The sequence below is a fragment of the Grus americana genome, chromosome 3 (assembly GCF_028858705.1).
Source record: "Grus americana isolate bGruAme1 chromosome 3, bGruAme1.mat, whole genome shotgun sequence".
Taxonomy (NCBI): domain Eukaryota; kingdom Metazoa; phylum Chordata; class Aves; order Gruiformes; family Gruidae; genus Grus; species Grus americana.
Window position 1 is genome coordinate 25,974,287 of NC_072854.1, and position 23,866 is coordinate 25,998,152.

At 40.2% G+C, this 23,866-nt stretch overlaps 1 protein-coding gene across 1 annotated transcript in view; it reads left to right on the forward strand.

Annotated features, from left to right (window-relative positions):
- The first annotated feature begins 769 nt into the window (after positions 1–769).
- The window catches only part of AGPAT5 (1-acylglycerol-3-phosphate O-acyltransferase 5), a 61,142-nt gene continuing 38,045 nt past the window's right edge, over positions 770–23,866 (forward strand). The window contains exons 1-4 of the mRNA XM_054819997.1: positions 770–1,282; positions 17,331–17,400; positions 17,610–17,725; positions 23,517–23,606. Of these exons, the coding sequence (XP_054675972.1) occupies positions 1,064–1,282; positions 17,331–17,400; positions 17,610–17,725; positions 23,517–23,606 (495 nt within the window). The 5' untranslated portion in view covers positions 770–1,063. The remainder of the gene's footprint in view (positions 1,283–17,330; positions 17,401–17,609; positions 17,726–23,516; positions 23,607–23,866) is intronic.

A 23,866-nucleotide genomic window follows, 5' to 3' on the forward strand; every position in this document is an offset into this window, starting at 1 on the left:
AAACAGATCTTAGCAGAAAGTATTGAGCATCCACTTCTTTTAAAACAATGAGATCTTCACAAGCTTCAGGATAGAACTTTTTAAAAACAAGGAATAAATACTTCACTATGGGCTAGAGCTTAGTAAGAAACTCTCTCTGGGAAGGTTACTACACTGTTGTTTTCTACAAGACTTCTTGCATTTTCTTAAAGAGCAGCTGGTGCACCTGGCTGCTGCTGTCACCAGGATATTGGGGGTCAGAGAGGATGGGAGGCAGGCAGCTGCCCGCTTTTGTGAGAACCTAGGGCAGTCAAAATGCAAACCTGTAAGCATGAAATGCATGCAAACCCCTAACCATGCCTGCGGTCGTAGCTGGCAGGAGAAGTACAATCTTCTTACTACCCCACTTTGGATTAATGACGGGGGGGGGAGTAGATTTTTTTTCTAACCTATGCTAGGTTAAAATTACTGCCAATTACAGCTGATCAATTATAAGCGCGGGTGCCTCATTTCGCAGGGTGCCGAGTACCCTGCACCATGTACTCCACCGCACCATGAGGGAGCAGCCCGGCACCCCGCCCCGAAGAGCTGCCGTAGCCCCGTCTGCCTGCCGGGGCCGAGTGGGGAGGCGGGGGGGGAACAACGACACAGCCCTGGGCCTGCTTGTGGGGAGCCCCCGCAGGAGGCCGTGCTTGCCGGGACGGCGACGGCGGGGCAGCCTCCGCGCTAGAGCCCGTCCCCTCACATTGCGGCCGAGGCGGAGCCACAGCGCTGCCCGCCCGTCCCGGAAGTCCCCCCGCAGCCGCCGAGAGGCCGCCTTCCTGCTGGCGCCGCTCCTCCTCCGGCCGGGCAATATGGTGGCGGGGGCGGCGCAGGGGGAGCCGTGAGCCAGAGTTGGTCCCCGCTCCCGCGTCTTCTTCCCTCCCTCCGGCCGCCGCCGCTGCTGCTGCTGCTGCTGCTTCCCCGCCTGCTCGGCGGGTCTGCCCGGCGCGGCGGGCGATGCGGTCGGCGGGGCTGCCGGGCTGTGTGTGAGCGCGCTGCCCATGTGGGTGTCCCGGTGAGGCCGGGGGGGGGCAGCGGGAAGATGCTGCTGTCGCTGGTGCTGCACACCTACTCCATGCGCTACGTCCTGCCCGCCGCCGTCATGATGGGCACGGCGCCCACCTACGTGCTGGCCTGGGGCGCCTGGCGCCTGCTGTCCGCCGTGCTGCCCGCCCGCTTCTACCGCGAGGTGGACGACCGCCTCTACACCATCTACCAGAGCATGGTGCTCTTCTTCTTCGAGAACTACACGGGCGTGCAGGTGAGCCGGGCGGGCAGGGCAGGGGAGGGGGACTTTGGCCTGGCGGCCCCCGGGAACCGGCAGCCGTCGGGAGCGTCGGTCACGGGCCCGCGGCCGGCGCCTGCCCCCCTTTGCTTCTCCTCAGGCCGCTCCGGCGGGCGGGACGCAGCTCGTCTCGCAGGGCCCGCCCGCCGCCATGTGAGGTCCGCGGGGAGGAAGCGGCCGCCGCTGGCAGCAGGTGCGGGCTGTGGCCCTTCCCCGGTACCGGCGGTGGCTCCGGATCTGCAGAGGACAGTCGTGTTTCGCGGCCGCTGTTGCTGCTCTGGTGATGCTTTTCACGGCGTGTTGGTGTTGTGTTCATTTTGCAGGTCGGGAAAACGGAAGGGATGCGACACCGGTCGTGCTCTGTCAGCACTTGAATGGCAGCCTCCTTTGCACACTTGAATCTTGTGTTGCACATCTGTAGTATTAAACTGGCAGCAGATAAGAAAACTAAAATCAGCTATAATCGTACTTAATGCACGTACAAGTTCTTAATAAATAGATTACTTAACCTCTGAATTATTACAGCTTCTCAGTTTTTGTGCAGTCTACATCCTGTCAGTCTTTGGCTCTTAAATTTTGGATCATCCATGGACTGTGATTATTCAGTATCTCAGAAACTGAAGTCCGAGGTTTCAGGTTAATAAGTTGGAAGAGGAGGCTTCTCTTGCGTGACCAGAGGAGTATTTGCGTTCAAATATTAATACTTCAATTACTTCATGAAGTGTTAAATGTTTGAAAGGTTACATATTTGTAATTTGAAAAGTAAATAAGACTTTTAATTCTACATGTAAAAAATAATTATGTTAATGACAGGTGCTTACTGTGCCTAAACCTGACTGTCAAAGTTGTCTGAATACACAGAAGTGTATTTGAAGTTAGTGACAGCTGAAAGTAAAGAATAACAAGCGCTTGCATGTTGATTGGCAGGTGACAGAGTTGGTACAAATAAGCTCTTCTTCATATTAACAGCTAAAGCATTCGCCCACTCTCTTGGGAAGCATTTATTTCAAAATTAGGCTAGGTCTCCCCTAGTTTCCACTCTTGAGCTGCAGTTGTAGGCCTCACTTCATAGCAACTCTCATGGAAACCCCCAAAACCAGCTGAAGATAGAAGAATTGCACAGTTTGACATCAGGGTAAATAGAATAGAAAAGAAGTGAGATCTTCTTTTAGTGGTAATTACCTTTTGATTCAGCTTGTAACTCGTGTGACTTCACCCTTGAGTCTTGTCCAGATTAGTTAACCTGTGTTGTGATGTATATATATGTTAGGGTTTTTATTAAAAAAAAAAAAAAGGGAAGAAGGAGCAGTATTCACAGATTAAGTACTTACTGTTTTATCTGCCGTTTTTATGTAGTGTCTTTAATGCGGATATCTTGATGTGTAGTAACACACCTTGGTCATTAGCTGCTGAAAGTAGCAGTATAGTAGTTTAATTCAACCTATTCTAAGAATAAGAGCCAAAAATCAAGATATAAATTGTTGGAAGTTTGAATAATTTTTCTGCTACAAGTAGTGTAGTAGTAGCAACCACTTTGAACTTTTGATAAGAAGTTTCATCAAAAAAAAATAAATGCCTGTGGCATAAAGTTACAGAAAGGAGGATGCTAACCAAAACAAACAAAAAGGCAGCCAACATGTGTTGACCTCTGTTTTCTTTTATTGCATTGGTAAAACTTCATCCACACAAAAAGAAAAATGCTGGGAGGCAGTACAGGTGATTGCTTAAGACAATATTAAAATAGAGATGCTTTGTCACAGTAAGCAACGGATGATGTTAAGAGAAGGCAATATACGCAAAGCTGAAATAAAGAATAACAGAAACAAATAAGCCCACAAAACCAGCGAGGCATATGTCATACGATAAGTAAAATAATAACTGAGGCTGAAAGGTAAATACAAACTTGGAAAATATGATACATATGTAGAGAGGTAAGAGGTAGAATCCTTAAAATTCATGTATCATTTAACTGGGAGACATCCCCCATTTGTTTAAGGAGAAACAAGGTGTTCTTTCAGACCTACTCTTATGAACACTGAACACGTTTAACTTGAAACTCACAGTGGAAAGTTAAGCATGGGCCTGAGTGTTTGAGATTGGGGTGGTAACCTGAGAGGTACTGTGAATTGGCTGTTTTAAGGCATGTAATTAGATGCAGAAGTGTAGCATTGTTAAACTTAATCACTGAATCCCAGAAAACAATGCAAGAATAGTAACGTGTGGCTTCATAAAGGCAGCTGTAGGGCTTTACCAGCGTTAAGGCATTGTAATAGCCATGGAATTCAGCATCTCTTTCAGGTCTATTAATTTATTCAGTTGATTGAAGTGTGTTGAGATATTTTTTTCTAACTGTGGAAATGGGAGGCCAACAAGCTCATCCATCAGAATACTGGAACTTCTTGTGTAGTCTCACTGAAGTCATTAGGATTATACAGATGCTTAAGTGACTTACTGAAGGCCTTATGTGACTTTTCTTAGTACTGCGGCCATCTTACCCTATAATAAAAAGTCTTCAACGTTATGTACTATTTAGCATTCTTTGGTTTATTACGCTTTGTGGTTTTTCAATATGAGGACACACTAAGGCAGTTGTGAATATTTGAGATGTCTGATCTTAAAGTAATAATTTTGCTGAAATTCTCAGTGATGTGTGGGGCCTTAACAGAGTAAAGTTGGTTTGGATCATAAACATAGATTATTTTTTGACTGAATGAAATACTAGTGTATCTTGATACTTATTTTTTATTTATTTATCCATCAGGAAATGATGTTTCTGTGTATCATCTGCTGTTAGTCCATCAAGTATCTAAATCTGTCTCCCCCTCACGACTGTATGTGCAAACGTATTTTTCTTCTTTTTTTGTTCTCCTTGACTTGGATGTTTTTAGCCAAGTTTATTAAAACAGAAACTCTAGTTCATGCTAGGAAGGCATTTTATCTTTGTAGCAAAGTCTTTTCAGTTGTGAAATGTAACTAAATAAGGTGATAACCTGATCTGTATGACAGAAAATCGTGATGGACCAATAATACCCTTTCTATTAAGTATTTGACTTGAGATCTAAAATAATTACAGAGGTATAATTGCTGTGAACCCTTACGGAGTATTTATGTTCTACAGAGTGGCTCATGAAGTAACTGTAATAGTTTCTACTTTCTCATACTGTAAATACTTTCTCTTTTTAAATTTTGGGTCAGACTTGGGTCTTTTCCACCAAAATGATTTGTTTGACAAAGCTTAAAAGAACTTGAGCTAAGATGTAATCAATTTAGATTTTTCAATAATATCAGGATTCTGTTAATGCATTGCCAAATATATTCCTTTTGCTGACTGTCACGCAAACGTTGGCTGTAGAAAATTGAAGAACCAGTATTTAGAGTACAAGAAGCAACCCAGACCATAACAATCCTGTAAATGAGGTAAACTGGACAAAACCAGTATGACCATAAAGTGAAATCCTATAATGCTGTGTAAATTTGTCAGTGCAATTGCAGTTTAAGAGATATCCATGAATTTTATTAAGGAGCTATAAATATATAAAATTAATCCATATATGCCATTGTGACAGTGTTCTTCAACAATTTCCAGGATTATAAGCTCATAGTAATGAAAATCAGTAAATGCGGTGTGTTGGAAGGTGGCATAGAGAGAATGGCCCTGCTTTGGCCCTGTGCTGCTCCTGATGCAGATGCAGGTTTGTTGCATCCCACCTGTCCCGCTGTAAGCTGCGGAAGCGCTACAGTACTCTTTTCTAGGAAGAACATATACGAGATGCTTGAACTCTGTGTAAAGCGAGTAGAAAGTCTTCAAGAGCAAAGGATGTTAATTTTATCAGCGATGAGCCAAAGCAGTCACTGACATAAACAGGTGCAATTCGAGCGCTTTGGAGGGCTTGCATTTGCTTGTGCTAAGAGTTGATTTGGGCCCAAGTTTCTAAATCACCAAGTAGCCTGTGAACTGTGGTTGTATTACTGCTTTTGTCTTTACCATGTTAGGGAAGTCTGGTCTCTTATATTGCAAACAGACAATAAACAGTTGCATCATACCATAAAATGTGAAAACCAGAATGACTGCAAATGTGATTAGGATGTTTGAAGGGCCGAAAGGACTAGTAATTCAATATGATGAATGCTGTCATCTCTCTGACCCCTAGCATCTTATCCCAGTTGCTGTCAGGGCAATGAAATTAATGCCTATTGTGTTTGTGCACATGTTTCAGATCAGACGAGGACTAAACGTTCTTCAACATTTTTTTGTTGTAATTGTGTTTGATATTTTGTACTGAGTGGCGGTGAAGAAATAATAAAGAAATCATCACTCGGACTGCTTCCTAAAGGATCATTTTCCATCTGAAAGGTTTTGACAATTGAATAAAATCCATGACTGAATTAATGTGCATGGATTTTGTTCAGTGCTTGTGTCAGCTCTCTTCCCTACCCTCATTTCTTGCTGAATAGGAGTTTTTGGAAGTGGTGCTTTCATTAAAGGCATTATGAAATTCTGGTTTTCATTGTCATTATGAGACTCTGGAAGGGATGCTACCTCAGTGGTGTTTAGCAGAGCTGTAGTATTTCTAATAATTATTTTAGAAAATACAAGAGATCCCTATGAAACAATGCAATTGCTTTCTGGATTGGTATTGAAGCTTGGACTTGCTGTGTCTCAACAGGGTTGAAAACTATTTAGGATTAGAGCAAATTAAAACTTTGCAGAGACAGTGAGCTGCTGAACTCTTGACAATGCTTTCCAGTGGACTCGAACCCAGTCTGTATTTCATGTCTTGGATTCCTAGGAAATCTGTGAGGAGAGCTCGGTGTCTGAGCTTGGAACGGATGCTTATTCTTCTAGCTGTTGTCCAGTTTGCATTGGAAGTGAGCGTTACAAGGTCTGTGCCCGTCTCTGTTCCCAGGACAGCAGCCTTCCCAGACTCCCTGCTTTGCCTTTTGAAGCTGTTCAGCCATCCAACAGGTAATTTGGGAGGTCCCAAGGTGGAAGTGGGAAGCAAAAGAGGCCCAAGTCTAATGGCCAAATCGCAGTATACTCACATCAGGGAGGTGCTCTGGTTGCTGTTGGTGAGGTGGGTTATCTTCTTTTGGGAATCTGGTTCTCCCCTCCCCAGAGCAGGGGAGGCATCATAACCAGGCTTCATCAAGGTAGAGTGAAGGTCCGTCTTCTAACTACTTCCTGTTGGTAGATGTGAGTGACAGGGTCTGACTCCCCTCAGGCTGAGGACCCATTTCCTGGCCAATGCCATGACTGGAACATCAAAAGGAGATGTCACTTTTCACCCTTCTCCAGTTGTGTTTGGAAAGAAAGTGCCGGCAATTTGCACTTTGGCATGAGCCTGGCTTTATGAACCTGCGCTTGAGTTCCCTGAGCTCTCCTCCTGGTCTGGCAGCTCAGGAGTGGGACAGTACTGGGATGATGTGGGAGTTGAGCAGGAAAGCACAGAGCTGCAGGCAAGGCAAACCTCCAAGCTCATCTGGGAGCTGAGCAGGCTTCGACAGCTTGCACTTTCCTAGTTCATTCCTTGCAGCAGCAACTCTTGTTAGCACCCGCTTACATTGCCGCTTTACGGAACTATGTTAGCTGTTGTGAGGCATGTTGAGAGGTTAAGATAATCATAAGTTATTATTTGCAAAGGTACAAATAAGGAAATTAAGGTCTTGGGGGAGTGATAGGAATTTGGGGATTGGTGTGGTGCAAAGATTGAAAAGAAACCTGAGAATGTAGTGAAGTTAATTGAATCACCTTTTTTTTTTTTTTTTTTTTTTTTTTTTTTTTTTTTGTGGTAAACTTCTGAAAGAAGCCCAGTGAAATTTTTCTGCTGTGATACTGGCTCCATGAAGACAGTCTGCCCTGGCTCATGTCATTAGAGATTTCAGTGCACAGCTGTCTTGAGGCATATATGTCTTTTATAATATACAGCGGAGTCCTGTGTGTTACTGTAGCAGAAATAAAGTGATACCTGCTAAGCCTGAGGGATGTGGCTTTCAAATATAGATGGATGCCTAATTTTAGACTCTTATGTTCAACCATGGTGTGAGGCAGCAAAAATAGATACATTAGGTATGTAAGCTTTGTGCTCTTTCTTCTTTAGATACTGCAAAAGATACATTTGCATATATCTTAATTTTTGTTCTGTCTGCCTGCCTTTGGCTGTTGTTCTGAAGGTGAAAATGAAGTCCTTCATGACCGGTTCATTGGGATATCAGCTAGAGTTCTGGTGTGCTGCAGATATGGCTCTGGGGCAATCTGGAAAGAATTTAGCATGGGGAGATTCTACTTTTGGTGCTAGTGCTGATCATTCCCCACCTTCTGCCCAGTATATGGAAAATAAAATAAAATAAATAATGTAAAACTGAGGTCTGTTAGCATTTTTAAAAATCAGGTATCCACTACCTGAGCCAAAACTGCTGTTTGAGTCCAGAAATTAGAAGCTTTGTGTGGAGATTTGCCTAAAATATGTTTTCTAATTGGCAAGTCACAACTGAATCTGTATTTTACATCAGCTTTATCTAATACACTCTGCAATTTAAAACTAATATATATGTTTAAATTTTAGTTAGCTACATATATTTACAAAAATCCTAAAAAGTCAAGTATTTATCAGGTAGGAAAAGCTACCTGAGTAGTAGGAGTCAAAGGGCAGGTTTGAATGCACTTATAAAATACTGATTCCAAGTTTTTGGCCAGTAAGTTTTACAATCTCATGGTTTGATTTTAAAATTCTCTGTTCAAATATATTTGAATATCTTGAGATTTTTAGTATATTCAGTTCTTAACATGAGTTGTCCTGATTTTGCATAATTTGTTAGATTTGGAAATACAAATGGTATTTATCACATTTTTTTTAAATCCTTTTTTTTTTTTTCTTTTAAACCTGCATGATTTTTATACTCTTCCCTCTTTTTGTGTTTAACTGTCTTTTGGTAGATACTGGGCCATGGAGTTTTACAGTGCTCTTTCATGCCCTTTGCTTCTGCTTACATAATATGTCCAGATACTTTATGTAAGGATGATTGTTAATTGAGAAGTTTTTTCTCCTCATACTCTACCATGAGACACTGCTCTTGTTGAGAGAAGATTCTATTCATAGTGAAACATTTGACTCCAATTATTTCAAACTGTTTACCTCAGGCTTACAGGGTATCCTTTTTTCCTCAGTTTTAGTTGTGTTAGATAAAGTAGGCTCAGATGTCAGGCATTTTGACATTACAATTATGAGGAAGTGTATCTTCTTAAGGGAAAAATATTCTTTAGTCTTTGTTCTGTCAATTTGAATTTATGCTATGAAGAGATTTGGGATAAAAAAACCCAGGGAAATTATTTTTCTTCTTTTGTTCATTTCATTTCTGTCACATATTACTTGTCATCTTCCCTGTTACAACTAGCTCCTCAGTGTGGGGCTAGGAAATCATAGAGTTTATGCTAGTTTGATTTTTAAATGCAAGATTAGCTGCCTGTGATTTGGTCAAATCTGTATTTGAGCACATAACTAGATGTGAAGAAAATTATTTTGGATAACTTTGAACTGTGTTGTGGTAGTTGCAATGATTTTTCCTCTGGAACTTATGGATTGACTTGAAGAGTTATCCAGTCCCATTTTCTAACACTGCTTGGGAATCTGAGAGCACACACGTTTCTTCTTGTGTAAGCAAATGTAGCACAGAGTCCTGAGCAAGCTGCAGGTGAACCGGCTCATTCAGAGGCTGTGATGGTGTACAGATACTAGAGTGATTTTAACAGTGGCTATTTTTTGAGGCTGATTCAAGTTTACTGTGTTCAGGTCTGGAGCCAAATTAGTTGCAGCTAGCTCAGATACCTCCCTGCATGTTCTTTTTTTACTGTGATTCCTTTGCCTCGCCTTGAAAGTCCATAGTACTTAAATTCTAACTACTTACTGAAAATGATGTGTGGAGAAGCTTTCCAAAATCTTATTCCACAATCACAAGCCAAGGATGTAGAGGTTTCTTAATCATCCCCTTTCCCATGTGTATCAACTCACTGATAGCTTCACACCAGTTCTGTCTGTACTTGATAGCAATGCTCGTATGAATATTACAAATCAAGATACAATCAACTCCTCCTTGGAGTCGCTGGCATTTAGAAGCAAAGTTTCTATTATAAAGAGCTCTAGCTAGAGGAACACTGCAAACTGCCATGAGGTTTCCTGCTTATGGCTGATGTGAGGTGCACAAAGGATAACATTTCCAGAATGTGCTTAATGTACCAAGGCACCATAGCTGCTAATTTGAGGGGGATGAATGGGATGGGACATGGACATTATGTATTTTCCACTACAGAAGAGTAATAAAGTAAACAATAGCTACATTAAATGTAGGACACTTTTTTCCTTTCTTTTAAGGAAATTACAAAAGTCTGTGGGAAGAAATCTTCAGCGATGCCAAAGGTTTGTAAGGGAGACTATTTCTCTCCTAATGAAACAGGTGGAATACTTCCTTCCACTCTTGTGCTGGAAGGCGTGTTCAGGTTTTGCGTAATACCAAGGTGCCAGATGTTCAGAAAAACCCTCCTGTTGAAATCTCAGCTTATAAAAATCTCCTTTCACATGTGCTATATATATTTGAAACATGTGCAGTACTTGTTAAAAAAATGTAATTATTACTGGTGATATATGGTAGAAGTTATTTAGATGCTTTAACTTTGATTTTCCCAGGTGGTCACTGATTGTAATTTGGGGATGCTCCACAGTCCGTGCCATAGAACTGCACTGTAATCAAAAGCAAGTCATTTGCAGAAAGATCCAGTAAATTATTTAGGCACTGAAAATAGGATTTATTCAGAAATCAAATGCCAAAATCTTAAAATTATGTTCGTGATAAATCCCGCTTTTTTCTGTCACCAAGACTTAAACAGTTGTGGTTTTGGGTTTTTTTTAAGGTTCCTCAGCTAAGGAGTCCAGGCAGGAATGAACTAATTGTATGTGGTTAAAGCAAAGTTCCCAACCCACATATAGCCCTGATCAGAATCTAGAAGCAAAGCTCCTGAATCTACAAAATACTGTCAAATGGTATTTAACATATGCTGGCAGGACTGGGGACCTCCAAAAAAGTTTTAGCTTTTTTGGTTTTAATTTAAATAAACAAAACCCAAGAGAGAATAAATTATAGTACCTCTTTTTAACATCAGCTCAGCTTACAGGATGCATTAGTTGAGTTCTCTCTACATGTACATATCCCCATCACTTCTTTGAAAAGGATGATGTAGCAGTTTGTTTTCAGAAGAGAGAATCTCCATTCCATAGATGTACCTTCTAACAGCATTGAGCAGTGTGTTAGGATGGAATAGGATTTAAGATCTGCGTCTGCTTTTAGTGGGCTATAGATTCTGGCAATGCAAAGCTGACAGGCTCAGTATCACAGATTTTGTGAATCCCCTTCTGCAGCACTGAGATCCCCTAGAATCCAAGACCTCTTCTGGTTAATGTGCTGTGGGTAACCACTGGAGTGGTTTTGTTGACTCTAGTCTGGGACTGTTGTTTAAATAAGTGTAAACTAACTGAAATTTCACTGACATACTTGGTTTTGTGGAAACTTACTTTGCTCAGATTGGATATTCTAGTTATTATGGATATTTCCCAGAACTTTTTTCCTCTACCACATTTGTAATATTCTGCTCTAAATCACCATCTGAGGCTCTGGGGAGGACTGTAAGGAAAGGTGCAGAATGCTGCTGTAGGATTAAGACCTTCACATCTCAGTCCTCTCTGCAGCAGCATCTGTGAAATTTGCAGGCAGGTGGGCATTGAACACAAAACTGGTCTGGTTAAACACATGATTTTGCTCGTCTCTTGACAAGTGTCTCATTCCTTTTACAGGATCGTGGAGGTTTTGTTGGATATTTTAGAATTACGGTAACTCTGTTAAGAGTATTCAGAATAAAAGGGAATGTTGGCATTGTTTAGCCTGCTGCTGTAACTAGATGTTTTGAGTATATACTTTTTAGTTAACTTTTCTCTGTATGAAACTCTTTCAGCTTTTGCTGTAAAATAAGTATGGTTGTTATTGCTGTTTATTTGATTTCCTTCAGTAAGCTGATGGCAGTGAAACTATAAAGATTTTTCTTCAGAGGACCTACCTGCAGTGAAAATTATTGAATTTGTTATAAAACTTTAGAAAATTAGGCAACTGATTTCTTTTAGCCTAAATATTTGCAAGGTTTTTTATGCTCAAATACAAAAGTAGTCAAACATGCATAGAATAAAAGACTCTCAAACTGTATTTTTACTGACATAGATATTATAAAATTTATTATAAATATTAATATATGTTTTCATTAGCTCACAAGGTAACTGCATTTCCTTCAAGATTTTACTGATTCTGATTCTTCCAGGAGCTTTCCTTTAATTCAGAGGTCAATTATCTTAAATTCAGCTGGGAAACTGTAAAGCCTTTACAGTCAGCATCATAACTAGACTTCTTCTATACATGTAGCTATTGAATGAAGCATAACCACTCATGTTTATAACAGTTTGTCAATTTAGACCATAAGACTAAAAGCTAGTATGAAAGCACAAATGTACAGACATCAGATGGTATGATTCAGTCCTGCATAATCCATATAGATTGCTAATATAGTCTTCTTAAAAAAAAAATACAGTTACTGCCATTTTATTTCATTTTAGTAAGTTCTCTGCTTCCTGGTTCAATCGAATGATTTATTAAAAAAAATAAAAATTGAATTACATTTAGGAATCTTCTCAATATTTCCCAGAGCTCAGTCTCTTGGTAATGGTTTTCTTCACTGAACCCCAGTAAAATACATAGCTGCAGAATATTTGAGAGAATATCTCTGCTTCAATAAAATGGATTGCATTGTGATTTTATGGTTGGATGCAGAGCCTGAGCAGCAGACTTCAGACTTTTGCAATTATGTATTGAGCAGGTAGTCTCTTTAAACAGGTAATGAGGTGTAGCAATAATATGACCATTACCTATAAACTGTATGTGACCTAAAGGTATTTTTAGAAAAATTATACTTAAAGGTAAACTTTTTTTAGATCTAGAGAAAAAGCAAATAAAAACTAAAACATGAAAGTCCTTTCTCCTTTTGTTCTATTCATATTTCTTATCCTGTAGGCAAGTGAAACCCATATTTGTTAAATGCAAATAAAAGTGCTTCTCTGTCTTCTGTGAAGAGAAATGAACCTTTGAAATTCTTACAGTAGGACATCTGAAAACCTGAGAAATTTGTCAGCACTGAGTACAAGTTCCCCATTTGTATTCTGTCTTGAGGCTGCTTCTTGTCAAAGAGGGTAAATCGATTCTGTGATCTGAGGTACTTTCTCTAAAAGCTCAAAGGACGGACTGCGTCATCACGCAGGTTTTTAGGCTGAGAGAGAATTTCAACAATTTGCTGTAAGATGCCCGCAGCAATGCTGCAGAAGTCAGCTTGCACAGGGTTATGTGTTGGTTTCAGAAGTCGTATCTGGTAGTTGCTTTTGGTGGTTTGTTGATGCAAGCTCCACCCTTTCGCCACAAAATTACATCCAGACTTTTTAACAGATGAGAAATACATCCTAGGATGCTATTTATTTTAATAAGCACTCACGTTGTAGTCGTGCCCAGCTAACAGATGCCCTTGTCTCACAGAGCGTGCAGTCCCAGTTATAAAAGTAGTCAGGAAGAAACAGTGAAATGGAGAGAAGTGCATGTTGTGAGGATAGCACAGCTGACTGTATGAAGTTTGTATGGTTGTTTTTAAGTGAAGCGTTGATGTCTTGAATGTTCTGTTTCTCCTCTCTTCCTCCAGGAGAGGGAAGGAATGTTCTGCTATTATCCTACTGCTTTTATCCTTCTTTCCCATTGCTATTGCCTGTGCTTGAAGCTGCTGTTTTTCCTGATCAGAATGCTCCACCTTCTCTGCAAAGCACCCCAGTGCACATCAGTTTTGTTGAAGTAACAGCAAAGAAGGGAGCATCATTCTGCAATTCGCACTTAGTTTCTTTGAATAAAGAAGGGAGGAGGGTTAAGAAGTCTGAGAAACCAAGAGTGAGTGTGCTGGTAGACATGTGATAGGACATCAGGAGAGGTGGCCTGAATTTTTACCATCAGTAACCAGCTGTGTCGCCTCACCGCCACTGAAGCAGAAGTGCCAGATCTGCTTGCAGGTCAGCTCCTGAACTGCCTCTGTTGTCAGCCTCATCCAATTACCATATTAAGGTAATCTCTTTGCTAGGAGTTTGATGTGGTTGCCAGTTGACCTGCAAGCAGGTCTTCTGCTAGTGTGATTACTTTTACCTCTGGAGTTATTTTTGTCATGGCCCTGTTTACTGATGTAGCTAGGATGTGACTAAATGATCTATTTAATTTTCTTTGGTATGTACACAAGCAAGAAGTAAAACTCTGACTTGGGAGTGTCCACCTTGTTGCAGTGAAAACCTATGCAAATTATGAGTTGTTCAGGTGTGGCTGCCATGCAGGACTGTTTTACATTGCTGTGTGACCTACCACGTTAGCACAGTCAAAGTTGAATATGTTGCACTGGAAGAAGCAGAGGCTGCTAGGGAAGCAGAAACTGGTGTCACCAGATGATCTAGGAGCCCCCATTTGCATGCCTAGATCAGCCTATCCCGGAATTAGTAAATTCTCCCATCAGGAGAACTTGTTGTGACGTCCCACCGGTGAATGGCTCGCTCTGGCCATGACAGTCTGAGGTGTGTCTTGTGCCTGCTGAGCATGTGAACAGCTTGGTGTATGGCATCCAGGGAAGCTGGGTACCAGCCTTCCCACAGAAGGGAATCTGTTAGCATCCCATTTCCTTTGTTTGAGACCTCACTGAATCGAGTTTGACAGCACTGCTGTGTAAACAGATGTGAAAGATTCATATTAACAGTAACTGTATTACCCATTAACCAAAATGTGGCTAAAAGCACACATTTTAATATTCTGTACACAAGTAATGTTGGCAATGTTAGACTGTAAATCTGCATTTTAAATATTTTCCCTCAAATCTCTGCTTGCTTTTGCTTGCTGTGTTCTTGCTTTTAACTTGTTTTCTTTGCTTGACTTCAATATGCCTTTTTTCTTTTTTTTTTTTAATTTTTTTTAACAAAGCAGCACCTATTCAAATGAAAAGGTTCCTCGCTTGCTTCATTGTGGCAGATGGGACATTTATGTTCTCAGTCTTTCAAGCTGATATGTAGGTAGAATGTATGTATGCTGTGACATTTGGAGAGCTGTGAATAAAATACCTGAAACACCAGGTCCGTTAGCTTCTGAAACTGAAAATTGCTTCCCAGGTATGTCCTGCACCACTTGCCTGGTGCTGGCTAGTGAGTGCCCTGCAAAGGGGAAGACCAGACCCTGGGAACAGCACTGTTCTTCTGAGGAGGACAGAGTGGCTTCCTAGCTCCTCTGAGCTCTTCAGGGTGCTTCAAAAGGGGCATGCACACAACCTGGCACTGTGGATGCTTCTTTTTGCATTGCTGTCCCTGGTAAATCACTGAAGTACTTGCCTTCACTGTCATCCCCAGATCTCTTCTGCACCAGCAGACTGAGAAGGAGCCAGAGACTGCACAGTCTCTGCAGCAGGGAATTCTGCAAAGTTAGCTACAAGCAGCAGCAGGGAGTCAGAGGTTTTCTAGGCACTGTGAAGAAGAGTACCGTATCATTTACTTCCTCAGCTATAATATACATTAGGTGCTCTGGTTCACCTAAAAGCATCAGATTGCCAGAAATCAAAGGTTTGCGCAGAGGGGACTCTTCCCCTGCTTATCCACAAGCAGGCAAGTTCTTTAGACATCATCTCAAAGGGAAAAGGGCAATGTTTCTGCAGGATTCAAAGCTCTTAACTGTTAGCCCTCTGTAAGGTCTATGAAAATTTCTAGAAACACAACAATAAAGCAAAAATGCTTCATTCTCAGGAGAGCAATGTGACTGCCCACAGAGTAGGTGTCTCCTGTGAAATCTGAAGAAGCCTCTAGAGAATGCAGGTTAGAAGTTGCCGTTCTTACCTCCTTGCAGTAACAGTTGTATCCCAAGATTGTAGCTCTCAGTTCCTAGCTGTGAATGTCTAAAATACATGAATAGCTGTTTGCTGGCCTTTTGTGAGCTGTATAAGCCTTTTCTCGAGATTACTGAAATGGGCAGTGTCAAAGTGAATGATGCTGCAGTTAAAGCTGTTGCATCCTCTTAGGCTGAGCCATCTGAGCGGACAAACTAGAGTTTCCAGATTTTCTTACTCCTTCCTTTGCTTTGAAATAAAATATCCCGATTTTTGTGTTTAATGAGAACTAATTATAAATAGGAAAAGATAGATTTTATTTTTTTCTTTTAGTTCTGTACAACAGTATGGCTGTGTGTTTTATCATGAGTAAAAAATTTTGGTCCATTACATATAACTGTTACGGTAAGACTTAATGTTGTACATAGAAATTTTTTACAGTAACAATGAGCGGGTGTTCCTCTGGGATTAAAAAGTGAACTAGATCCAATCTTACTGAAATAAGAAATAATACAGATTAACTGTTATATTTGGCAGATACAATCATATATGCTTTTTTAAGGGAATGATCTTTTATGTTTGTTTTTACTCATGTAATAGTCACAAGTGAATGCTTTGAATTGTGGGCCTGATTACACTGAGATTTTGCCTTTGTACATTAAAGTGGACATTCTTACAAATGAAGTTAAAAACTGCGTATTTCAAACCCTGTTTCTTGTGTGGCGCAGCTCTTACAGTGTCAAGGGCGGTTTTTGTTTTCTTCTTGCTCTAATTTTCTTTTATTTTAAAAAAACACCAACAGCATTCAGGACCTTCTGGTTTCGTGATTTGTTGTATTGAGCCTTTTCCCTTCCTTTAAAACAGTCTTTGCCAGAAACTGCATAGTCGAGTCTTAACTTGAAATTAAAGAAAACAGTATTTATGGACCTAGTGCATAACACTGCTGGGAAAGTGTACGCTTGAAAAATGAAGCTTTAACCCCATAAGTAAGAGTAGGAAGATAGTTTTCTATTTCAGTGGAATTTTTGCACCTGAACTGTAAGATCAGACCCTCTGACTGCTACCTTGCACTAAATAGTGTGTGGTGCCTAAAGCGTCAGCAGCAAGGTTATAAATTCTCCTGGAACATTAAGGAGAAGACTACTCCTACAGCTATTCAAAATCTTGTTTGAATTTCTTGGATGCTGTTCAGAGTATACTTGTCAACTGTTACAAATAATGTTCAGTTAAAATCTGTTGTGCATGCCTTTTTTCTTTTTTTTTAAATTAATCAAATAATTAATGTTCTCTTTACTGTATGCTGGATGATCTCTTGTTCACATATTTACTGAATATCTCACTTTGCCTATATCTGGTTTCTTGCCTTGAAAAAAAAATTGATCAACAGTGCTGTTGCATTTTTGAAGAAGGAGGAACAGCATGAATGTAAAACATACAGCTTTATGTGGGGGTTTTGCCCATCATTACAATACAAGGCGTTACCCTTGTAATAACAAAAAAACCCAACAACAAAACAAACAAACAAACCCCAAACCAAAACCTGCTAGCTGGAAGCTTAAGACCTATTTAAAGACACCCCTCAACCTCATGCTTTTTTATTGGTTCTTGTTGGTTAAAATTATGGCAAGTGCTTGAGATTTTGTTCTTTATCTAATCCAGGAATACTTAGCATTTTAGATTGACTGCTAACAAATGTCTGGCCAAAGCATGTCTTATTCATTGGATGTATAAAGTTAAATGATGGTTTTCTACAAGTCTATGGTTCCTCTAATTATATTAATGTAGGGATCTTGTCAATGTAGGTCACCTTCCATGGATCCAGTTCTAGGGCTGAGGCACAGGAACAGAATAGCTTGCTTAAGACCTCACTAATTAATATTCACTGCTTTGTTGATAAGTCAATTGTATGCATCATGGGTGCTGATGGAGTTTTTTTCTGTTAATGGTGCTAACTTGCTGGCAGTTTTCCTCGTAAATAGCTAATTACTGCAGTGGATCTCATTGCTGCCTAATGCAATGAAAAGAAATAATAAAGTAATGCTACATTTCTTTTTTTAGGTAATACTCTACGGGGATTTGCCAAAAAATAAAGAAAATGTAATATATTTATCAAATCATCAGTGTACAGGTTTGTATATTTTTGTCTTAGCACTTTTATAGATTTAAAAAATTTGCTTATCTGTTTACTATGTCTCCTTCCAGCCTTGCCCTAACGAGCAAGAACTTCCTAGTTCAGAAACCTTTAATGATATGTATATGCACAACATGCACTTTTTGTTTCATCAGTGGCAATTAAAAACTAGTTTAACTAAACATTCTTGGCTTTTGTCTTTGCAGTTGATTGGATTATTGCGGACATGCTGGCAATTAGGCAGAACGCTCTGGGGCATGTCCGCTATGTCTTAAAAGATGGGTTAAAATGGCTTCCGCTGTACGGGTGGTATTTTTCACAGGTAAGCCCATTCACTTTTCCCTTGCTGTTTGTGGGTCAAATATGTAAGATGTACTTTCCTTCGATTTATCATATGTGCTGGGAAGATGTAGTTCTGAGCTGGCACTTGTTTATTTGAACATGAAAATGGCTGGTTTCACTCAGTGTAATTAGATGTGTATCTTATTTGAGAGACAGTTATTAAAGAATCGGTTTACTTCCTAAATTAATACTTTTTAGGGACCATGTTTATTACTAGAATTAAAACTGTAGAGTCTGTTATAGAAGCATTTCAGAATATTTTAGAACTTCGTTCTTTTTACAATCCAAAACCCTACTTAGCAGTAGCTGTAAACAGACTTTTTCTTTCTGTGGTTTGGGGTTTTATTATCATGCTACAAGTTGGGAGTAAATTGACAGTGCTGTGTTGTACTTAATTATTTTTCAATTGTTTAGTTTTAGCACAACATAAAAGAGGAAAATTGGACCTTAGTATCGTGTAGAGGAAAAGCATATCCCAGCCTCTGTGGAAAAAATACTTCTAATTAGACAGTTTGATTGAATTAACTGTCAACTCTGTCCAAGGGGATGGGGGATACTGAGAGAAATACTACACTGGATATGATTTGAACTATATATTAGTTGGTAAAGGAATATATGAAGATTAGACAGCTACAGACATATGTCCAAATAGGAGGCTTTACTCTCTCCCTCTTCTTTGGCTGTACATTCCTCTCTTTCTCTCACCACTTGCACGCTTGCATCCCTAAGTCAAGTCAGATCAGTTGATTCCTAGAACCAGCAAAAGGGGGAAGTTTTGAGTATACAGCCATGGGTGAGAAGAGGGGAGGAGGTAGAATAGCCCTTGTGTGGCAGTTGACTCTGAAACTTTGTCTCCAAGAAGCTAATGTAAATTGGATTGGGTTTAGAGAGTGTTGGGCGAGGGGAGGTACAGATCCATGAACTGCCTAATTAGTATGCTGAAGAACAGGAAGCCTCTTAAATGGTGGCCTTTCTCAGCAATCAGATGTAGCCTTTTAGGTACCTAGTTTGAACAGAGGTTCAGAGTCTTGGATCATGTCACGTAAGATGCCCATCTCTAGGGTGTGAAATCTCTCACCATTTTATCTTTAGAGCACAGGTAGTGGTTGAGGTTCAGTCTGTTCAGTGTGTAAGAGGTTAGAGTGTCCTCCGAGACATTGGGAGAACCAGGTTCCATGTCTTCAGCTTGATGGTTGAAAATGTTTGTTGTCTTTTGGATGAATGCCTTAGTTAGTAAGCTATAAATCTAGACTGAAGCATGGGTGGTTGCCATCCTTTCTTCTAAAATTGCTATGTTAATTAAAGAATATGCTGCAGAGAAAATCAGAAAAGTGTTCACGATTTCTCTTTATTGGTGGGTTTGCTGTCCCAGTCCCCTAAATAAGTAGAGACTGTCACACCCTGTCATACCTCGCTGAGGGTATCCACTGGGAGAAAATGGACCTCTCTGTCTAATGCTTGTCCCCACTAATGACTCTGGTTCTCTACATTTTTCTTCCACTAAAGTGACCAGTCTGCTGCATGGAAATATTTTGTTCTTTGTCCTTGCCTGTGGTCGTTACATTGGTGGTGATTTAAGCATGCTTTAATCAAATACAGACAGGATATATATTCTATCTGCTATCACTAGGTGTCCAGAAACGATTTTTTTTCCAGATTTTGGAAAATTACTATTGCTATCTGGAATATCCGGCACTCAGTTTCCTGGCTGCTATATTGCCTGTTAAAAGAAAGTTCCTGTGGAAATTAATCTGAATGTAGCCTACATTTTTAATCAAAACATATATATTAAATAAAATCTGTTCAGCTTCAGATTCCTCAAAGCGTAAAACTACTACAAGGTGTAGTGGGGGACGATTATATATATAAATATTCGGTGACACAAATGAAAGGCATCTTACTAAGAGTGGCGATGCGTGTGTGTTTAAATGACGGAGACGGGATGCAGCAGGACGGCAGTGCAAGCTAATAGGTATTTTTATTGTTTTTATCACACCAAACAGTGCAAAAACATAAAACACTTCCTGCCCTTCCTGTTGATGTTCTGTCAGTGATGTCACTTACACTCCACTAAAAGTTTCCAGAGCCACGTAATTACGCCATGCTCACGGAATTCTTATTCCCTACCTCAGGTAAACATCCTGTTTGGAAATAAACGTGGTCTGGATGTCCAGGAGAGCGAAATTCAGGCACAAAGGAAGTATATTTGTAAACATAATCCATTGTTGACTGAGAGAAGGGCTTTTAAAGTACAACGGAAAAAAATTACAAAGTTAAAAACAGTACTTCCAGAAATCTGTTTTGAAAAGTGTTCATATATTTGATCTCTTACTGAAAAGGAAATGCAATACAAATTGGGGAATTTGAGCTATATACAATTGCATAACTAGCATTCTTCTTTGGAGGCAGCTATCTAATAGCAAGAAAAGGAAAGAACCACTTAAATTAACCTGTCATGTTCCAGATTTGGTTTATTAGGTAGAGCTATTTCTTTTCATAAAGCTGGCTTTATTATTTTTGGGTGGATCTGAATTTTCTTTTTTGCCCTATCTTTCTCCACCAAAATGCAGCTAGCTCCTATTCATCTTATACCACCTGGTGAGGCTGGAATGTAATTTTGATAAATATTTTTGATATCCCAGAGTTTGCCTGACTTTTTAACATAGGAAATATGTCTTTGTCTTTTCTGTTATTCAGCATCAGCTTGTACACCTTTTTGGTTGGTACTGAATTTTAACCAAATATTTAGCTAGTATGGCATCGTGCCTCTCTTTAGCTTTGTAACCCTGCACTATAGGGGAGCTGACATGTTTATGTAGTTGGGTTGTATGCAGTGAATGGTGATCTTACAATGTGTAACTTGTCTGTTCTTACATTAAGTGACTATATACTCGTATTTACTTGAGAAGTACAAATTTATTTCTGAGCATTAAAAAGTCTGAGGTGGGGACACCAAACCTGTCTTTGGTGTTGTGGTGTCCCTAAGCAAACTGTACAACAGTAACTTGATTTCTTCAAGTTCACCAATTAAACAAAGAAAAAGTAGTTCAATATTTTCCCAGTTTACTGCAGCTGGTTATTAATTTGAAGAATATGGGAAGACTTTGATTCCAGCCTTCCCTCATTTTTCAAAGCTTGACCTCACTGAGTTCACACAGAATGATGACTTACCAGTTACTTGGAAGTCTTGTATAGTAGATGCATTATTTTTCATACCAAACTGAGTTTGCCCTTCCTGAAAGCAGTTGTTGTGGTGAGTGTCGCTGTACAGAATAAGACTTCTACTTCCCTTTAACAGCGTCATATCTTAAAAACGGTCTTACATGTGGATTGTGTAGATAACATGTGGCACTCTGCTGCACAGCTGGTGGAATATTTTTCTGTTCACGCCACTATCTATCCGGGACTGGTAAACTGCTTGTGGAATGGTGCTGGTACGATGCTCCAGCCTGCTACAGGCCAAGCTTGGTGGACTGGGGGATTCTGTTCTTGGTTTTGGTGCCTGCGCTGCCAGCCACAGCAGCACAGCTGAGTGTTGCAGCTGGCTGCTTCACCTTGGAAGGGAACCACAGGCAATAATGTTAAGACAGAATATTTAATACGGAGTTAATGCACCATTGACTTTCTGTTCATTTTCACTGCAGTTTTTGGAGAATGACTTCAAAGTCACATCAAATAACAGTAGCTAAACAGCTGCATGGCTATCTCTCCACACCATGAAAAGCAAAGCTGAAAGCACTTTGCATAACCGCCTCTTCTGCCTGCCTCCTCCTAACCCCTCAAACTTTATTTCTGTCCATGACATGCAAATAAAATAATAGCACACGCACCACCACCCCTGTTTCTACAATGTGCTGTATTTTTTACTGAGATAAGACGCTTACTGTCACCTTTCTGTTAAAAGTGTGTAAAACCATAAATGGACAGAAATTATTTGACGAATCCTAATGCCAGCAGTCAGGGTGGACAGAAAAGAGTACTATCAAGTTAGGGAATCAGTTAGAAAACCCATGAAAACAATGTACCTTAAAAATGAAATTCTGTTATTTGTAGGTGGGGGGGGGTTTGTTGTTGTGTTTTTTTTTTTTTTTTCCCCCTCCAGAAGTCATTGTATCAGTATTTCATTTTGGAGCATGTTTGTTTACATCCTATTGTAGCTGTACTGTAGATAAAGCAATGGAAGAGGGGAGTCGTAGAATTGTTTGGGTTGGAAGGGACCTCAAAGATCATCTAGTTCCAAGCCCCTGGCATGGGCAGGGACACCCTCCACTAGATCATGTTGCCCAAAGCCCCATCCAACCTGGTCTTAAACGCTGCCAGGGAGGGGGCATCCACAACCTCTCTGGGCAACCTGTTCCAGTGCCTCACCACTCTCACAGTAAAGAATTTCTTTCTAACATCTAATCTAAATTGACCCTCCTTCAGCTTAAACTCATTACCCTTTGTCCTGTCACTACACTCCCTGATAAACAGTCCCTCACCATCTTTCCTGTAAGCCCCTTCAGGTACTGGTAAGCTGCAATTAGATCTCCCCAAAGCCTTCTCTTCTCCAGGCTGAACAATCCCAACTGTCTCAGCCTGTCCTCATAGGAGAGGTGCTCCATCCCTCTGATCAGCTTCGTAGCCCTCCTCTGGACTCTCATGTTGAGCTTCTCATCAACCAACACCCCCAAGTCCTTCTCCTCAGGGCTGCTCTCAATCCATTCTCCGCCCAGCCTGTAGTTGTGCTGGGGATTGCCCCAACCCACATGCAGGACCTTGCACTTGGCCTTGTTGAACTTCATGCGGTTCACACGGGCCCACCTCTCCAGCCTGTCAAGGTCCCTCTGGATGGCATCCCTTCCCTCCAGCGTGTCGACCGCACCACACAGCTTGGTGTTGTCGGCAAACTTGCTGAGGGTGCACTTCATCCCACTGTTTGTGTCGCCAACAAAGATGTTAAAAGATGAGGCAAATTTTTTTTGTTATAATCCTCCTTTGTGTGTACTTTTGCAATAGTCCTTTGACTGCAGGTTTTGTGAAAAATTATGTGGAACAAGTTATAAAATTAATCTTTTCCAGGAAATGGTCTAACTGTTTATAATGATTTTCAGTAAAAATCCTTTTCAGGCAAATCCTTTACCTTCTAAAGAATTTGTATTACTTGTTCAAGTATTATCTCAGTGTATAACTTCTTTATTAAAAGCTTGATTCTCTAATAAAGTGCATGGAAGTTTTCAAGATCTATGCTAGTTACTTTTGTGCTACTCATAGATTTTGCATGCGTAGGTACAATACTTGTAATTCCAGTATTTGCATTAGTCACTATTTAAGAGCGGGCCCATAAAATTGAAAACACTGACCTATAAGTACTTGTATGTGAGTAACTTCAGTTGTGCAATTTTTTTTTAATTATTATTTTTCCCTTGAATACTACTTAAGCTGCTTGGCAGTGTTGTCAGGAATAGATAGATCAATCCCTGGAGTCGGTTGCAATGTCATCTTCAAGTTAATTACTTAACACCTTTAAACAAGACACTTCAGATGTCTTAGGATTTTTTTTGTTTTATTTTATTTTTACATCTGATCTTTATTTAAACAGATTTTGTGAACTTAACTACCTGCAAATGTAAAATTAGTTTCAAGTGCTTTCATCCTAGGAGAAAACATTTTGTGGGCAATTTGTAGCATGAGTCATAAAGGTGACTTGTCTCTGTCATCTTGTTCGTTCTATCAAGTATTCTATATTAAACTGCTTAAATATTTAATACCTATTTTTTTTTCTCTGTTAGCATGGAGGAGTCTATGTAAAAAGAAGTGCCAAATTCAATGAAAAAGAAATGAGAGAGAAGTTGCGGGCCCAAATGAAAGCTGAGACTCCGGTAAGATTATACCTTCCTTCCCCTACTTCTCATTTCTTTGATTTTTTATTTTTATTTTTTTAATGGCAAAGGCTTTTGGAGAAATGAGCCATGCATGATACCTACAAACTACAAGATGGTAATCATGGATTTGTTTTCTTTCTGTATTTTTACAGTTACTTTCTGTGATTAGAGTGATACCTCTAATTAAACTTTGGAAAATTTGACTAGTCCTTTATGAATGGCACGAACTTTGTGATCCTGTCTGTAGGGGGCAGGGG